At 33.8% G+C, this 17,243-nt stretch overlaps 3 protein-coding genes across 7 annotated transcripts; 1 reads left to right on the forward strand and 2 right to left on the reverse strand.

Annotated features, from left to right (window-relative positions):
- Nucleotides 1–820: 820 nt before the first annotated feature.
- On the reverse strand, nucleotides 821–3,033 carry LOC101204325 (pentatricopeptide repeat-containing protein At1g77360, mitochondrial). The gene has a single exon (XM_004150774.3). The coding sequence runs from the start codon at nucleotides 2,692–2,694 to the stop codon at nucleotides 1,231–1,233; it is 1,464 nt and encodes a 487-aa protein (XP_004150822.1). The 5' UTR covers nucleotides 2,695–3,033; the 3' UTR covers nucleotides 821–1,230.
- A 5,613-nt stretch (nucleotides 3,034–8,646) lies between these two features.
- Nucleotides 8,647–14,403, forward strand: LOC101204811. Of its 5 annotated transcripts, none has more exons than XM_031884878.1 (6): nucleotides 8,647–9,158; nucleotides 9,241–9,318; nucleotides 10,142–10,223; nucleotides 11,707–11,849; nucleotides 12,582–12,708; nucleotides 13,826–14,403. In XM_031884878.1, exons 1-6 carry the CDS (start codon nucleotides 8,856–8,858, stop codon nucleotides 13,900–13,902), a joined length of 810 nt encoding a protein of 269 aa, XP_031740738.1. In that variant the 5' UTR covers nucleotides 8,647–8,855; the 3' UTR covers nucleotides 13,903–14,403. The 5 variants fall into 5 exon arrangements, with proteins under 5 accessions (XP_031740738.1, XP_031740741.1, XP_031740740.1 ...); XM_031884880.1 differs by lacking the exon at nucleotides 13,826–14,403 and adding an exon at nucleotides 12,944–13,226 and having other exon boundaries at nucleotides 8,648–9,158; XM_031884879.1 differs by lacking the exon at nucleotides 13,826–14,403 and adding an exon at nucleotides 12,961–13,212 and having other exon boundaries at nucleotides 8,648–9,158.
- Nucleotides 13,304–15,066, reverse strand: LOC116403561. The gene is made up of 2 exons (XM_031884882.1): nucleotides 14,605–15,066; nucleotides 13,304–13,461 (listed from the first exon to the last, which is right to left on the reverse strand). Exons 1-2 carry the CDS (start codon nucleotides 14,942–14,944, stop codon nucleotides 13,433–13,435), a joined length of 369 nt encoding a protein of 122 aa, XP_031740742.1. The 5' UTR covers nucleotides 14,945–15,066; the 3' UTR covers nucleotides 13,304–13,432.
- Between the last annotated feature and the right edge of the window lie 2,177 nt (nucleotides 15,067–17,243).

Genomic DNA, 17,243 nt, shown 5'->3' on the forward strand with positions numbered 1-17,243 from the left:
CTGCTATGATTACTGCAAGAGCTATGGTGGCGCAGATTATGCCGGCGATCCAAATTAGAGGATGAGTATGTCGCTTTAGACTGGATAGGAAATTTGGTGGCATTTGAGATCGATGCAATTTCTCATAAACTAATGACAGTAGTGAGTGAAAAAAAGAAGTACGGGTATATCTGGATTGGCAGCTAATCTCACTCTTCACCACTTTTGTTGTGTTGCAGAGCTCAATTTTAGGGAGAAAAACTGAGGAAGGAATGCACGATTATTAAAAAGTTGCAGTGATGGGCGGAGAAGGTTTTGGTATATCTTCCTTGCCCTCTTTTAACGCATCCAAATATAAAAGAATTACTACTGTTATAGCATATTTGTTATCTGAGAATTTATCCAAAGCTTTGTCGAGTAATGGTTTCCTTCAATCATACTCGCAGATTTCTTTTTTGAATGCCCTATAGTACTAATGATAATCTAATGATTAATTTAAATTAACAAAAAGATAATGTTAATGATTGTGTATACTATTTAGATCGGAGTATATGTTTTGTCTAGATTTGCTTATGGACTATTTTTGTAGTTCACTTCTAGTTGAATATCATAGATCCTGTTCTTTTCTGTGCTATAAATACTTTGAACTTAATTATCGTTGGTATATTTTAAAAGTAACTTGTTTAAGTTAACTTGTTTAATTACTTAAACGATACATAATGTTTGGACCTACTATGCAACTCAATTTTTTTTTTTTTCTAACCTAAAATACCAAACTTACAATGGAATTTTTTTAGCTGTTTCCCTTGTAATCTACACACAACCACCAATTTGAAGCACATTGAAAGAATCTAATAACATTTAAATATTAGATTATGATTTGAATATTATGCAAGTATCTAAAACTTTGACAATATTTTCATTTGAACTTACCGAGCCTAACTTAATTGGCATGCGGGAGTGGCACATGGGAGTGTTAGTAACACCGAGGTATGCCGTTTGAAACCTTTTACCTCGTTTTGTACTGAAAAACTTCAGTGCAACCAACCTTAAGAACGAAGACAAGACAAAGATGGAGCAATAGCATGCAAAATAGTTGACAAAAGAACTACTGATGAGGTGAAGTCTGTGATATTGCTAAGGTCAAAATGATTGTTGTAGAAGAGGTATACTTGCCTCAAAGGTGGATCACTAATGCTGCTATGTATTGTGCTTGTGATAACACCAAGAATGGATTGAAGGGGGTAAAAATTACAAAATTGAGGAAGCTCTCCACCTACGCAAGAGACCATCATAATTCTCTCTGAAATTTCCTCTCTGCTGATAGAAACAATTCTTCAACAACTTCATAGTTGATTCCAATATATCAATACGCTGGTCAATCATATCGTCCGCGAATCTCCTTACCTCTGTTAACCGATTCAAGTTGCAGAGGCCAATGAGCAGTGCATTTGCACTTGTATCCATAGGTTCGATGTGATTCTCATCCATGTAGTTCCATATATCAATGGCTGTTTCAGGGTCATAACCATCAAACAACATTGTGATAGCTGCAGCACAACTAGAAGGGGTAGGAGGGCATTCATTCTTTACCATCTCCCTGAAAAATTGACTAACTTCCTTAACTTTCTTATTCTTAATCAAAGAACTGAAGATCAGGTTGTAAGTTAAGGAGTTAGGAAAAGCACCATGGAAAACCATGGAATCCAAGAGTCGAAACGAGTCATCGATCTTACTATTCTCACTAAGCAATCCGATTATGGCATTGTACACGATCAAGTTAGGGACTAATCCACTTCCCACGACAATATCCCACAATAGAATCGCATGGTTTGCATCATTTTGCTGAATGAGACTATCAAGAGCATTGGACAGAAATTTCAAACCTGGCAAACAACGATTCTTCTTCAGTTTTAGAAGAACCTTGATTGCATCTTCAGATCGGCCCCCACGAACCAACGTTATCAAAAATGCATCATAAGATGAAACATTTTCAGGATTCCAGCCGACTCTTTTCACCATTTCATCAAATGTAACCTTAGCTTTCTCCACATTGCCTTCTTTCTCCCAACCTTCCAATAAAATGGCGAATGACTCCCCATCCAAAGGGATCTTCTCTTTATGCTTCTCAAAAAACTCCCAAGCCTCTGATGTTTGATTTTCCTCAGAGCAAATTGCACTCAGTAGAGAATTCACTGCCACAACATCCTTCTCAACTTCGTACCTATCCATCACTTCAAAGGTCATTCTCGCTTCTTTAGACCTGCCAGCAGAACAATAACTCCCAAAAACCGACACAAAAGTTGGCAACGAAAGAATCTTTTCTTGCCTCATCGTCCGAATGCCGTTCCACATTTCTTCGAAAAGTTCGTTTTTGCCCAACAAATCAATCATCAGATTCCACGAGTATGCCGACTGTTTCGCCAACTGTCTCGCCCATCGGAAGAACTTGATCGCCGACGACGGAGAGTTATAAGAAACCCTCAAAACTTCTTGGACAAGCTCCGGCGACGGAGCCAATCCCGTCGCCAACAGCGCGCCGTCTACTTCATTCCGTGAGACTCTGACCAGGACTTCGCAAATGGTTTTAGCAGCCGGCGATATGTCCGGCAGGTCTAGATGCAAAGGGAAGCGTGGGGAATTGCGCGACCGTGGCGAAGAACTGGGGGGAATTTTGGAAGGGTTTTTTACACCCATTTTAGGGTTTTCAGCCATGGCTTCCACCACCCATCACCTTAAACTACTTGACAAAATCCACAATTGTTGAACCAAGAAGAAACTATTTAGGCTCAGACGATCGATCATAACTTTTTCTTCGTTTAACGATCTCGATTAGAAAGAAAGATTTTTAGGAGCGAAAAGGAGTGGTGGAGTCTTCAAGTAGTTCAGAAAACCTCCATCTTGAAAAACATCGTCTGGAATTTTGGAACTCTAAAACGAGGGAAGCTTGTTGAATTTACAGAGATGAAGGGAAGGAACTGCACGTACAAGAAATGCTGACAATGGGAGACCGGTTCCTTGAAGCACAGACAGTGAACAGACCTGAGACGTGTATTGTATTGGGGAAGAAGATGGTACTATTCTCAGTCCGCGTTGAAGCCCAATCCACCCTACCCGGCCCGTCGAAAGGACATAATGGGCCTCATTTTTGTTTAGGCTTAATAGTGGGGAAGTTGACAAAACTAGTACTTTTTTGTTTTATATCTTTAGAAGTAGCCTAATTTTGTTTTCCTTGAACTCAATCTGGACTGATATTGGACTCGATGTTCTTTTCAAATTTTAAAAATTCTTTGAAAGATTCATCTTGTTCTTTCTCGATCAAGTGCGTCATCAAAAGAGTGTTTTTCATTAAAAATTTGAAATTGAAGTAACTATTTTAAGACCAAATTTGACACAAGAGTCCTTGGGATTTATATGTTCAATGTGCCTTTCATACAAGTTTCTTACGAAAATTAGATTGGAGTTTATACATATACAATAAGAGAATGAACTTAATGGAGATTGGGGTCCACACATATACAACAAGGATTCAGTAAGGATTCTGTAAATTCAGTATGTAAAACTCGAGGCATCTCAGACCCAACTATCACTACAAGAAATAAGGTTTTCCCGCGCGCGATAATACGTCACCAAAAATCCTAACTAACGTTGGGGAAGGTTACCGCGATGTCAACAGACACGTCGGGAAAAGCACGTCAGGATACTTTCTCCGACATGGCTCATGTCAACGACAGAGAAAATTTTCCCAATGCACGTTGCAACATGTCGCAGAAGGCTTTCGCGACGTGGCGTCGCAGAAGGCTTTAAATATTATTTTATTATTATTTATTTATTTATTTGTCATTGTTTTAGTTAATTTAACTAAGCCCCGACGTAGTAAAATTTGCAATAAAATGATAAAAGTGAAAATATTTTCATTCATTACAAAACAATATATATGAAGTATGTTCAATTAAAAAAAAAATAATTACATAATTCAAAACAAATACATCAACAAAAAAAATATGAAAGCTAAGGCTACAGTGAGCTATAGTTACAGAAGTCAAACCTACAAATGACATAAAAATATAGTTAGAATATAATGTATTCAAATTAAACAAATCAAATATTGAAAAGTGCATACCCCAAGTAATCACAGGTCTTTCTGTGCTCGACTCATCTCCTCAATCATCTTCTCCATTTGCCGGGCATGACCTACCATTTGTCAATCTCGCTCCTCCTCCTTCAAACGTTGTTCTTCGATCTTTCGGTTAGCGTTTTCAAGGCTTGCCTTTAGTTCGTTAACCTCCGCGATGTGTATGTCTGGTTAACTAACGTTTTCAAGCCCTGTCGTCTATCCAAAACTGTCATGCATATCTTGTCCTCAGTTAGTGGTTGAGAATCCTCTAGGTTGGACTGAGACTGAAGTTCCACCATTTGATGATCCTACAGAGTCATGTCTGATCATCTCTCAAACTTACAAGCTTCTGTTGTACATAATCAAATGGTGGAGCTTCAGTCTTGTCTCGTCCTAGAGGATTCTCAACCACTAACTGAGGACGAGATATGCGTGACAATTTTTGGTAGATGATCGGGCTACTAAAAAAGGTCTTGGTTGGGGCCCAAAACCCAAGTCTAAGAGAAGTGTCGCTTCATCTTCTTCCACCAATATGAATGACTACCAGACAAACATAGTGGAGGTTAGCGAACTAAAGGCGAGCCTTGAAAATGTTAACCAAAAGATCGAAGAACAACGCCTGAGGGAGGAGAAGCGAGATCGACAATTGGCAGGTCATGCACGACAAATGGAGAAGATGATCGAGGAGATGAGTCGGGCACAGAGAGACCCGTGATCACTTGGAGTACGCACTTTTCAATATTTAATTTGTTTAATTTTACATATGTGATATTCTAACTATACTTTTATGTCATTTGTAGGTTTGACGTCCGTACCTATAGCGCACTATAACATTAGCTTTTAGGTTTTTTTTATTAATGTGTTTGTTTTGAATTTTGTAATTGTTTTATTTTTATTGAACATACTTCACATATATTGTTTTGTAATGCATGAATTTTTTTTTATTTTCATCCTTTTATTGCAAATTTTACTACGTCGGGGCTTAGTTAAATTAACTAAAACAATGACAAAATAAATAATAATAAAATAATATTTAAAGTGTTCCCCGACGCACATGTCATGGAAGCCTTCTACGACTCCATGCCACAGTAGTTATCTGCAACATGCTACAATGTGCCCCAGTTAAATTTTCCCGTCGTTGACATGATCCACGTCGGGGAAAGTATCCTTGACGTGCTTTCCTCGATGTCGTCCGCGACGATCTTGGTAACCCTCCCCGACGTTGGTTGGGGTTTTCGACGATGTATTGCTGCGCTAGGAAAAACCTTATTTCTTGTAGTGTTAAACTATACATACATATACGTACACATTAAACATATATACATACACATTAAACTATACATATACCCTTCACAACGACAGTGATAGTGGCGACAACGACAAGGACAAAAATCTCCTCCTCTCCCTCTCCCTCTCTCGATTTCTCTTTCTTTCATTTACGTTTATGATTTGGTTCTGTGTTGTAGGAAAGAATTAAGGTAGACTTTCCCCGACGTATTCGAAAACGTCACAAAAATGACTTTACCAAGACGTTTACCTTTATGTGACATGTGGCAGAGTGACGTCACGAAAAGTCAAAATAATAAATCAAAATTATTACTTTTCGCGACATTAACCTACCACACGTCGTGGAAATTTACTCGTTAGATTTAATGGGTTAACTTTTCGTGACGTCGGCTGCTACACGTTGCGGAAAGTTGAAATTTGTCATTTCATATTCGATTTTTCATGACGTTTGGTAGGTAGACGTTGAGAAAAGTCAAGAAATAAATCAAAATTATTACTTTTCGCAACGTTACCCTGCCACATGTCTCAGAAAGTTGACTCATTAAATTTAATTTTACACTTTCTGCGACGTGTGATTCTTGTACGTTGCGAAAATGCGCGTTTCCCAACGTGGAGTTTCGTGCGTCGGTGAAATGTGAACAACGTCGATGTTGTATGTGACGTTGCGATTGGTCCGATTTTTTGTAGTGTATGCCTCGAGTTATATACTTTAAAGCAATAAATAATAGATCTTGGTGGATTTCAGCTACCATTGCATCGAGATATGCATTTTGAGATTGTGTACAAGGCATTTTAATAGGTAGTAATTGCAAGAATGGATTTAATATGGTCATTGATGGGATGAATGAATTTAAGAGACTCATTTATTACAAGAGACAATTCATTACAAGTATGATCTCGGGCTAAGGTTGTCTTGAGATGCATCAAGCTGAAAAATTTAAGCAATTATGTCAATGATCTTGCGTCACGTTGCCTCTAGATGACCCTGAACTAAAAAACATAGGCATTATGTAGTATGATCTCAAGCTAAAGTTGCCTTGAGGTGTCTCCGAGTTTAAAAATAGAAGTAATTATGTCATTGATCTCTAGCCAAAGTTTCCATGAGATGGTCCCGAGCTAAAAAACTGAAGCATTATGTAATATGATCTCGGACTAAGGTTGCCTCGAGATACATTAACTTTTTAGTCAATTTTAGGAAAATATCTTAGCCATAAATTAAAGAAGATGACCATCCTGAAATTTCCTCCATCACTCAGTCCACCAACTTATTTGTTTTTTATTGGTGATTAGTTATTTTTAGGCCAATTAATTTAAATGAAAGTTCAATATGCACTCGGTCGAGAGAGATTGAGATAAGTCATTTAAAGAGTTTTATAAATTTGAGAAGAATCTCGGAGTCGATCTCGAGAAAAACGGTTTTACTTTTGAATATAAAACAAAAAAGGTGTTAGTTTTGTCAATTTTCCTTGATAGTGGATTGAACTTGAAAATGACTAGGATGATAAAAATCTATAGAGGCGTTTTACTAGCAATAAAAACATAGAGTTGAGTTAAGTTGTAATAAATATAGGAAATTTATCGGGGGAATGACACGAATAGCCATGTGAGTATTTTGGAGAGAAATGTGAGAGTTAATGCAAATAATAAGATAGCAAACTTGTTTAATTATTGGTGAACCAAATGGCTAAACATCCCATTCATTTCAAAGCCGAGGTCAACAATAAGTTGTTTTAATAAATTTATGGCTAAATCTTTAAAATTGCTCAAGAACTTTACATTTTATGTGAAAAATGCGTTTGAATAAATGAATAAAATTGTACATTTTTAATTAGGGTGTACGAGCTCAATAAGAAGAAATATAATAGATAAAGCACTAAATGATTTTACGATTTAAATATTTTGACAAATACGTTGGTAGTGAGTTAATAGGCCATTTTTTTTTATTTGGAAGAGATTTTCATTTTAGAGTGTGGGATTTTATGTTTTAACTTCCAATTTTGGTTGTTAAGAAAATTGATTAAGCTAAGAATTGAAAAATTAAGTGAAGCTAGAGAGTATCTCTATGAAAAAAAAATATCTACATAATTTGTTTGAAAATTGGTTCTCTCTAAGCTTTGAAAAATCACTTCAAGATCACTTTAATGGTAAGAAAATTATTTATTTATTTTTAAAATTATTTTATCATAAATAATTAACGGTTTATGTTCAAGAACTAAGAAATATGTTGACTCGAGATCCACCGAAATCTAAAATAAAAAGAGAAATTTTATAGAATTCGATCACGTTTGGCGTGGTTCTAGCTTGAAATCAAACCGAATTGAAGCGTAGACATCCTTATTAACAACAAAAGTAACTTTTAAAAGTTCATGCTATTTTTGAAACAAATTTTAATATCTACCTAAATCTTATGATAGGGGTATTTTATGAATTGTCTTTGAAATTTTAAGAGTACTTTTGTAAATTTTAAAACTTTGAGAGCATTTTTGACAGAAATGGTAAAGTTTAAAGTCAGTTTTGTAATTTAGTTATTTTAGAAAGTTAAAAAATAGGAATGAATAGACATTTTTCTTAGAGGTTCATGAATTTCATGTTGCGGTTGAAATTTGATAGACATTGGTTCTTATCTTTATCTCTCAGTCCAATCAGTTGTTGACATTCAAATAGGAAATAGTTTAATTAGACTAATTTTCTTTTTCATTTTCTTTACCCTTGAAAAGACATCATTTTTTTTAGCCAATCATGCACATAAACAAAACTTTAAAAATAAAGAAAATTATTTTCTTTAAAAAATAATGGTTAAACATGATATATTAAAAAGATTGATTTTATTTATTTACTAATATTATTACTGATATCTGTTGCTCACTTGTACTACAAACCCTATCTCTTATTTCATTTTTCAGCATTTATCAATAGACTTCAATGGCAATCGCACATAGATTTTTGTGATGTATTAATAACATATTACTATTTGCAATATGATCCATTGGATTTTATTATTTTTATAATTATTTTAAAATGTTTTCATATTTCTTTTATAAAATACAATAAAATCTATTTAAATTTCTATTATATATATATATATATATATATTTTGTTATTCACTATAATTTGAAAGGCTACATTTTTGACAAGCGGAGGTTTTATATTGGAGGTATACTTATGTTGTAGTGTAGTACACATAATAGCTAAATTAAAATGTCGACCCTCTTACCTGGAAGAACGTAAATAAAGGCATTCGTTCAACTCAGCAAATATCATTTATCAACGTGCCGTATTGAAACAGAGAACCAACTGATTATGGAGTATCCAAGTTTAAAGCAAAGGAGAGGCCATAACTTTAGCCCCTATCTCTTAACTTTCAACTATCTTCAACTCCCACTTCCTCGGACCTCAGTGGCTGCCGCCGTTCTACGGCACTCTTCTTTCATGTTAAAACCCTTTTCATCCCCTTCCATCTCCGGCTGCCACCATGCAACCGTCTCCATCCTTGATTACTTGTCCTATCAGAATTCTAACCACCACCCTCCGACCTTCCACCATCATCTTCCAAGCCTATCACTACCACCAACCTATTCCAAAGTTCAATAGTCTTTTTGGGTATAGACCTCACCTTCTCGGTTCTTCTACCCGTAGTTTTCCTGCTTCTGCAAGTCACACCCCTGAATCTCAAGTTCCTGCTGCTTCTGCTCCTTTAATCCAAACCCATCTTGGTGCTGCGTCTCGGACGTCGACACTGGAAAAGATGAATACCGTCGAGGAGGAACTTGAAAAGGTTATAACCTCTAATTGCTGGATGCCTGTTTAATTCATCAGTAGCTTTTGTAGCGTGACAATATCTCTTGGTGGGATTTCAGGCCATTTATCGATGCCGATTCATGGCATTTTTTGGCGTCTTAGGGTCTTTAATTGGCTCTATACACTGTTTCATCGAGGTATCATGATTAGCTTTCAGCTCTCTATCACAGTATTCTATTGCCGTAGGCCACGATTTCTGTTTCATTTGTCTGTGTTTTGAGATCTTCGTTCTATTTACTTGAAATTGCTTATTTCGTATATTCGTTCTAAGAGTATGATTTAGGCCACTAATTTGGTCTGTGTCACAGAGACATGATAGTGGCAGACTCCTTGAAATTACATTTAGGAGCAGTGAATTTAGGATGTTGGTCGCCTATACCAATTGACATTTGAGAATGTCGTTTTCCAACAAAATTGTCAATAATAGAAAGTGTCCTTCCTTTATGACTTCCCTTCACGCATATCAATAACTGTGAATTGTTTTGATAGACTAACTATTTTAAAACTTTATTTTGTTCTATCGGTGCTTCAAATTGTTATCTTCTTATTCCACCCATTTTAACATAAGCCCTTTATATATCCCAATTCTGAGTCATGGTTGTTGATGAATTGTTTACTTTTCGTTTGAGGCTATTCTTGTGAGAGACGTAGGTGGTCTCGCATACAAAATTACACATGCAAGTTGTAATTAATTTTCTTGTTGAGGACAAAAATTGTCGAATTTAGAACTATTGGAAATCTGTGAACTGAGATTTAAAAGAAAAAAAAACTCTCAAGAAACTGTAATTGATTGGAGAAAATATGGTGTTTTCACCTTTATGTTCTTGAAGATTGGTATTTAAATAACCATTAGCACCACAAGTTGATTGATGTTCCATGAATTTTTACATCGTTAAATATTATAATACATGTTTTACTTTTATTGATATTCTCATTATACTACCTGATAATGCAATGCAGGGGTGCGTTCATGTAGCAGCATCTTTCTCCGAGTATTTTGTGAATCGTGGAAAAGTGATCATAGTGCTAGTTGAGGCCATAGGTACTTACTGTGAAGTACTCTCGAATTATGTCCTTGTCTTTTCTATTTGTCAATTTGTGTTGTGTGTTCAATGTTCATAATTTTGTTATAAGAAAATATCTTTGAATCTACACGGAAAAGGGATTTGATTCTAAATATAAAAGTAGATGCAACTTCCATCCTAATAGCACTGTTATTTTGCACATCAACATGTCATAACATAGTTGTAATGATATACTGTAAATGATCATTTGACAATGTATATGTGTCATGTGAATTCAAAACAAACTGTATATAATGAGTATAAAAAATTTGCATCCAACATGTAAAATAAAGCAATTTCATTCATCCACGAGAAGTGGTCGTGGGCCTTCTTAGAGAGTTTGATAAGGTTATTAAGAGTATACGGGCCCTATACCTATAAGGGGTTTTGAGAGCCACTACTAGACATCCATGGAAAGCTATTCCTAATGGGTTCCCTTTCTTCGCCCACTTTCTTTGTTGATCAGTAGGCGATAGGTGTTGAGTGTTTAGGCTGGCATCTCTCTGATATCGAGCCTAACCCTATTTTTGTTGTGGGGGGAGGCCCCAGTTCTTCAAATAGGTGACTGTATTGCAACAAATGTAATTTTCTGTCTTATTCCTCTTAGAAAGAAGGGTTTTCTTAAATAGAAGAAATACCCATTACAAATAAGAAAAATATGAATTCAGAAAATATAATACAATGAAATATTAACAAGAAAGAAAATAATCAACAATATGACACGTTCGTTTATTGGCGAGTGAGCCTTCTTTTTTGTGTTCTCCAATCTCTTCCTCAAGATCCCTAATAATATTAATTATTTTGTTAGGCAGATCCTCCCTTGTAAGATTTCTACATTGGATCATATTTAGAAGTTTTTGCTGGACTTGATTGGGATCTAGTGTTGACTGTTGTATACTTTATAGGGGAGCTGTCAAGGATTTAAATTATCTCTTGTGGTCTTGTCAGATTTCTACATTGGATGTTTAACTTCAACTTGGCCTGGCTAAAGAGTTCTGGCTTTGTGTTGGGGGAGTTTTGTTTTGTTTTTTTTTTTTTTGAATTTTATTATTTATCATTCCCTCCTTAATGAAAACTGAAAAGACCATATGTTGTGGTTCCCTCATCGTTATGCTATTTTTCGAGTCATGGGAGAGAAGGAAATCATAGGATTTTAAAAGGGGTCGAGAGGCTTTTGGATAAGCGTGATCCTCTGTTAGATATCAAGCTGTTTTTTGGTCTCTGTGTGTAAAGATTTTTTTAATTTCCCTTTAGGCCTCATTTTGCTTCACTAGAGCCCCTTCTTTGGTTAGTTGGACTACTCTTGGATTTTCTTATTGTGTGTGTTTTTGTGTATGCATTAATTTTATTTTAGTGAAAGAGTGGCTTTTTATAAAAGGGGAAAGAATGTTAAAGTAAAAAAAAAGGGAAAAGAAAACCAATTTTCAAGGTCATTGATTTCTTGCTTCAAATGGTATGCAGATGTATATCTCTTAGGAACTGTGATGCTAGTCTTTGGCACGGGTCTGTATGAGCTGTTTATCAGCCAACTTGGAAATGCACGGCCATTATCAAAGAGTAACGTTGAGCATAAATCCAATTTATTTGGCTTGTTCCCTTTAAAGGTGAGTCAATCTTACCCGTGTAATCGTGATACTGTTTCTCTAATGTTACCTGCCTGCTTGGTGTTTCTTATTGTGATTGATTCTAGTTCTTCAGTTGAGTCTATTTGTTTATGGGTTACAAATTTCATTTGTCCCTAACCTTTTCTTCAGCAAAGGAAAATTTGTTATAATTTAGTTCTTGCACTTTGACGATGTAGCACCCCTAGCATGAAAAGTGTATTAAAGTGAAAGTCCCAGGTGTAAAATAATAAATAAATCAACAGTGGTCATATGTGCAAAAAATAAGTAATGGACTAATTGGATTCTAGACAACAGCCATGTCTAATCCACATTACACTTTGACGGGTCATAATAAAGACTAAATTTTTATGTACTAAAACTCAGATTAAATTGGTATAGTTTTCAAACAATAAGGAACATTACACATTATGAAAATACATGAACTAAATCTGTTTCTTAAACCTTTGTTTACTCGAATCTCTGTTTTCGAGACATGACTAACATCCTAGTTGTTGTTGGATGTTTGGACTGTAATTGATCTGATCGGGTATGAATAATCAAATACATATCCAGCATCTTATTGATTATAGAGTATCGATTTTTTAACCTTTTAGTCGTTCAGTTGAATCCAAATAATATTTACTTGCTCACCATAATACATATAGATTATCATCTAAGGTTCCTTTATATTAAACAGTCTCGTTACAGTTCTATACGATCGTATTTCTGCAGGAACGACCTAAATGGATGAATGTAAGGACAGTAAACGAGCTGAAAACAAAGCTGGGACACGTCATAGTGATGCTGCTTCTAATTGGGTTCTTTGACAAGAGTAAAAAAGTGGTAATACAATCTCCAGGTGATTTGCTTTGCTTAGCTGTTTCAATATTCCTTTCCTCTGGTACCCTGTTTTTGCTGACTAAACTAACTGAATGAAAGTAATTAGATATGTACAGATATAAATGTGTAATATCACCTCCTCTTTTTTTCTTCTTTCTAGTTTTTTGGTTTTCCATTTTTGCTCCTCCTTGAGAACAGTTAGAAACCATGAAATATTATTATTGTAAATGGGTGTGTATGTTTATTGTAAGAAGATGCTGTTGGAGTGTAGATTGGACTGCAAAGGAGTAAATAAACAAAGGAATGAAGCTTTGGGAATAAGAAATGTAGAATTGGATAAACAATGGGAATTTTGAGTAAGGGTGTTTGTGGGTTGGGTTGAAACATTTTTAGACCCAATGTATAGTTTAGATTGTAAATTTAATAACTCAAATAACCCTTAATAAAAAATGAAATCTACCCAACCTAACCATGAAATATATGGGTTGGGTTGGTTCGGGTTATTCCGATCATTTATTTAAAATTTCATTCTAAAAATAAGTAAAATGTGATATGTAAGTAGTTTATTTAATTATTTTAGTACATCAAATTATGATTAAGAACTCACTCTCAAGTTATATTCAAAGAAAATTTGCTTTAAAGTGCTAAAAATGTAACAGACTCCCCCTTTTGACAAAAATGAATAGTTTCTTTTTATGTTCAACAAATGACAAACTTGATCCTCTTCTTGAAATATGAAGCCATCAAGAGATAGAGAGCAGAAAGTATATACCTGCAGTCATTAAGCAAAAACAAGCACTTAAAATATCGCAGGAACTTCAGAGATGAACAATAGACTTTAAACAAAACAGACAGATAAATTCACCATCACATAACCAAAAGAAAAAAAAAATCAATAAGCTCCACCAAAAAACAACCAGCTCACAGAGCCAAAAGCAAAGCAGCAACAAACAGCACCAGCACCAACCAATACCTCCAACACTGACCATAACATGGTCATAACAACAATGTTTCTCCCCCTTTGAACATAAAAGAGAAAAACTCATTCTTCAGAAGAATTTGTAGTACTTGAAGAAGGGAGAAGAGCTTTGAAATGACGAATAAGATAATCCACTTCTGATCTTCTCTCTGTTAAGGTGTTAATGGTACTATTCCGAGCTCGAGACTCAGCAGACAGGATGCTGAAGATCCGAGAGGCCAAGGAATGAGGTAATAAGGCTGTTGGAAGATATATTAAGATGCTCTGTATCAGAAGATTGAGGTCCTCGAGGAGGTCGAACTGAGTGCTCAGTATCTGGAGCATGAGAGACTTGAAATAATGTGTAGCTGTGAGACAGAGTTTTAGGAGCAGGCCCTGGAGCATCTTGATCAGATGGAATATTTGGAGGTAGCTTTCTTCTTCCAGCTTGTGTGGTAATTATGTTAGGCCCTTTGGAGAACTTCTTCGCATTCTTAGGAACATGAACAGGATCCTCATGTTTAGGACAAGGTGCAGTAGAAGCAGATGGTTGAGAAGGATTAATAACAGGCTCCTCGGGACAAGGGGAATCAGTATTAGGGACAAATGCTCTAGGTATAGATTGAAACCCAATACCTTTACATTTTTTGTCTTCTATGTCCGATATCAAAATTTCAAAGGCATGTAAAGAGTCAAATAATTTATCTAACTTTAAAGATTCAATATCATGAGCTTCTTCCATTATTGTTACTTTTATATCAAATCTTCTAGGTAAAGATCTCAAGACTTTTCTTACCAGTTCGGATTCAGAAATCCTTTCACCTAGAACAAAGAATTCATTTGCAATGTCTAGGACTCTGACATTAAATTCAGCAATTGATTCATCTTCCATCATCATTAAGGATTCAAATTTCGAACTCAACAATTGTAAACGTGCTGTTTTCACTTTAGATGTACCTTCATATGCAACTTCAAGACTTTTCCAGGCTTCTTTTGCTGAAGAACAAGTATGTATCAATTTAAATACATTTTGATCTACTCCATTATAAATAGCATTGAGAGCACAAGCGTTGCCACGAGAAGCTTGATCTTCAGCATCGGTCCAGTCTGATTCTGGTTTAGGTGTAGATTTCCCCTCTACGAGGATCATAGGTGGTTCCCAACCGGAGATAACAGCTTTCCAGCTTTCACTGTCAATTGATTTGAGGAAACTTGTCATACAAGGCTTCCAATGAGCATAATTTGTTCCATCGAGAAGGGGTGATTGAGTAGTAGATCTGCCTTTGATCATATCCATTTGGTTAAAACCTCTGATACTAATTGAAAAAGAGGAACAGTAAGAACAAATATCAGAGAGCTAAAAAGTAGCAAATACACAAATAGACGGGAGAGAGCTTTTAGGTCACATAAGAGAATATTATTAAGATTCAAGTGAGTAAACAACTTTTTAAAAATCTAGAAGAGATCCCTTATAGTATAAAAACTCAAAACTCACAAAGTGTGTTTGAATCGACCCCCTAAAGTACATGATCCAATAAAATAATTTTCTTTATATCAACCGAATTAATCTTGTTTATATATGTGAATACATGAAGAACTGGTGATAAAATATTAAAGAAACCTTGGTACATACCGTGTAAATTCTGAAAGAACTAATTATGAATGGGAAGGATCTTCTTCTTCTTTTATAGTGTGGAAAGGGCAACTCGAAATCGACATATCTTTAATAAAATAAATATGTAAATATAAATAAATAAAAGATATTAATTTTTTTTTTTAAAAAAAAACTCTAAATTAGCTATAAAACAATGAATTTTGAGGTTGGGATTGAGGCTCCTAAAGATTACAATTCTTTTAATCCATAATTAGTTACGATAAGATGGAGATTATTTGAAAACTCCATATGCTACTTGTTTAACTAATTTGTTTTTTTATATATATTGACTTAAAAATATGAAAGCTTATAGTTACAAAATTAGAAGAAAAGTTTCAACTTTGAGGTACTCTAAGATAAATAACTTTTTGAGGCATATGCATATGTTTTTACAATATATTATTTCCCTTCCCACGTTTTATATTTTATATTTTTCATATATCTCCATAATATACTATATAATTTTTCATATACTAAATTAGACTGAAAACTACATAATATACCATATGTTTTCATATACCCTAAAATTTTTTCAAACTACTTAATATACTATATATTTTTCATATACTCTAACAAATCTTGTATATAACTATAAACCCTGAAAGAGATGGATGAAATAAGAAAGAATGAACGAAGAGAGATCGGACGAAAAGAAACTTTTTAAACAAAATCACCAGAAGAAAAATAATTATGAGATAATTTTAATTATAATATTATTATAATAGAATTAGTAGCATACCATATTTACATATGATATCTAATAAATGCAAATCATAATTTACATTCCTTATTTCATTTTTCTAATTTTTAATATATTATTAATAATAAATATGAGTAGTTTGGTCTTTTGGGTTCTACATTTGTGTAAAATGGAAGCTAGTTAGGACATTTATGAAAAATTTGGCAACAATAGATCAAACTTGTAATAAAGCACTCTATTTAGTCTATAATAGTTAAAATCTCCTTATTGAAAGTAAATAAAGTCCATGTTTGCTAACTTTGGACTTGTTTGATAACGTGATGGTTTCTAGTTTTTTCGATAGTTTATCTTAGTTTCGTTTTTATTTTATTCGATTCCATTTATTTTTAGATTCGTTAAAATTACTAGTTGGCTTATTAGTACGGTTGAAATCACTTATGTTCTTGGGTTCAATCCCAACATTGGTGATTTTGTTTTGTTTTCTTTTTTCTTTTTTTTTTTTATATATAAATTTATATGTTTAGTATTTCTTAAAGTATTCTATTTTATTTTCTATCTTACTAATTTATCATATATATATATGGTTAGTATTTCTTAATTTGTTTTATTTTTTTCCTTTCTTTACTACTTTTTCCTATTTATATGTTTAATTTAATTTTTAATTTTTAAATTTTAAGTATTTAGATTTATGTATTATTTAGTTTTCAAATTTTATATTCAGTTTTGAAATTTCTTTTCTATTTAGCTATATCTATTTATTGTTTTTTATTTGTTGTTTTTTTCGTATTTATATGTTTGGTTTAAGTTTAAATTTTAAACTGTTCAATATTTAGTTTTATATATTATTTTCATATCTCAAATTTAATTATTTATATGTTTGTTTAAATATTTTATGAGATTTGAATTGAATCTTTTTTTTAAAACTATTTAAAAAATATAGCAATAACCATCAAACTCTTTAAAGCTCATTTAAAGCTATTCGTTTTTTTTAAGCTATTCATAATAATGCACTTTTTAAATTTTAAATTTTGCTAGAGGCATGCTTATATGTTATTTTAATTTTAAATTTAATATATTTACATCCTTCAAAATTAGATAGAATTTTACATTATATAATTTTTTGTCAAGATATTTATTTATGTTATCTTTTAACATTTTCCAACCACAACATTTACCTAATAATCTAATTGAGTTATATTTTAACGAACATCCTTTGATACAATGAATTGAATGAGAAATAGT

Source organism: Cucumis sativus, chromosome 4 (genome assembly GCF_000004075.3).
Source record: "Cucumis sativus cultivar 9930 chromosome 4, Cucumber_9930_V3, whole genome shotgun sequence".
Lineage (NCBI taxonomy): Eukaryota > Viridiplantae > Streptophyta > Magnoliopsida > Cucurbitales > Cucurbitaceae > Cucumis > Cucumis sativus.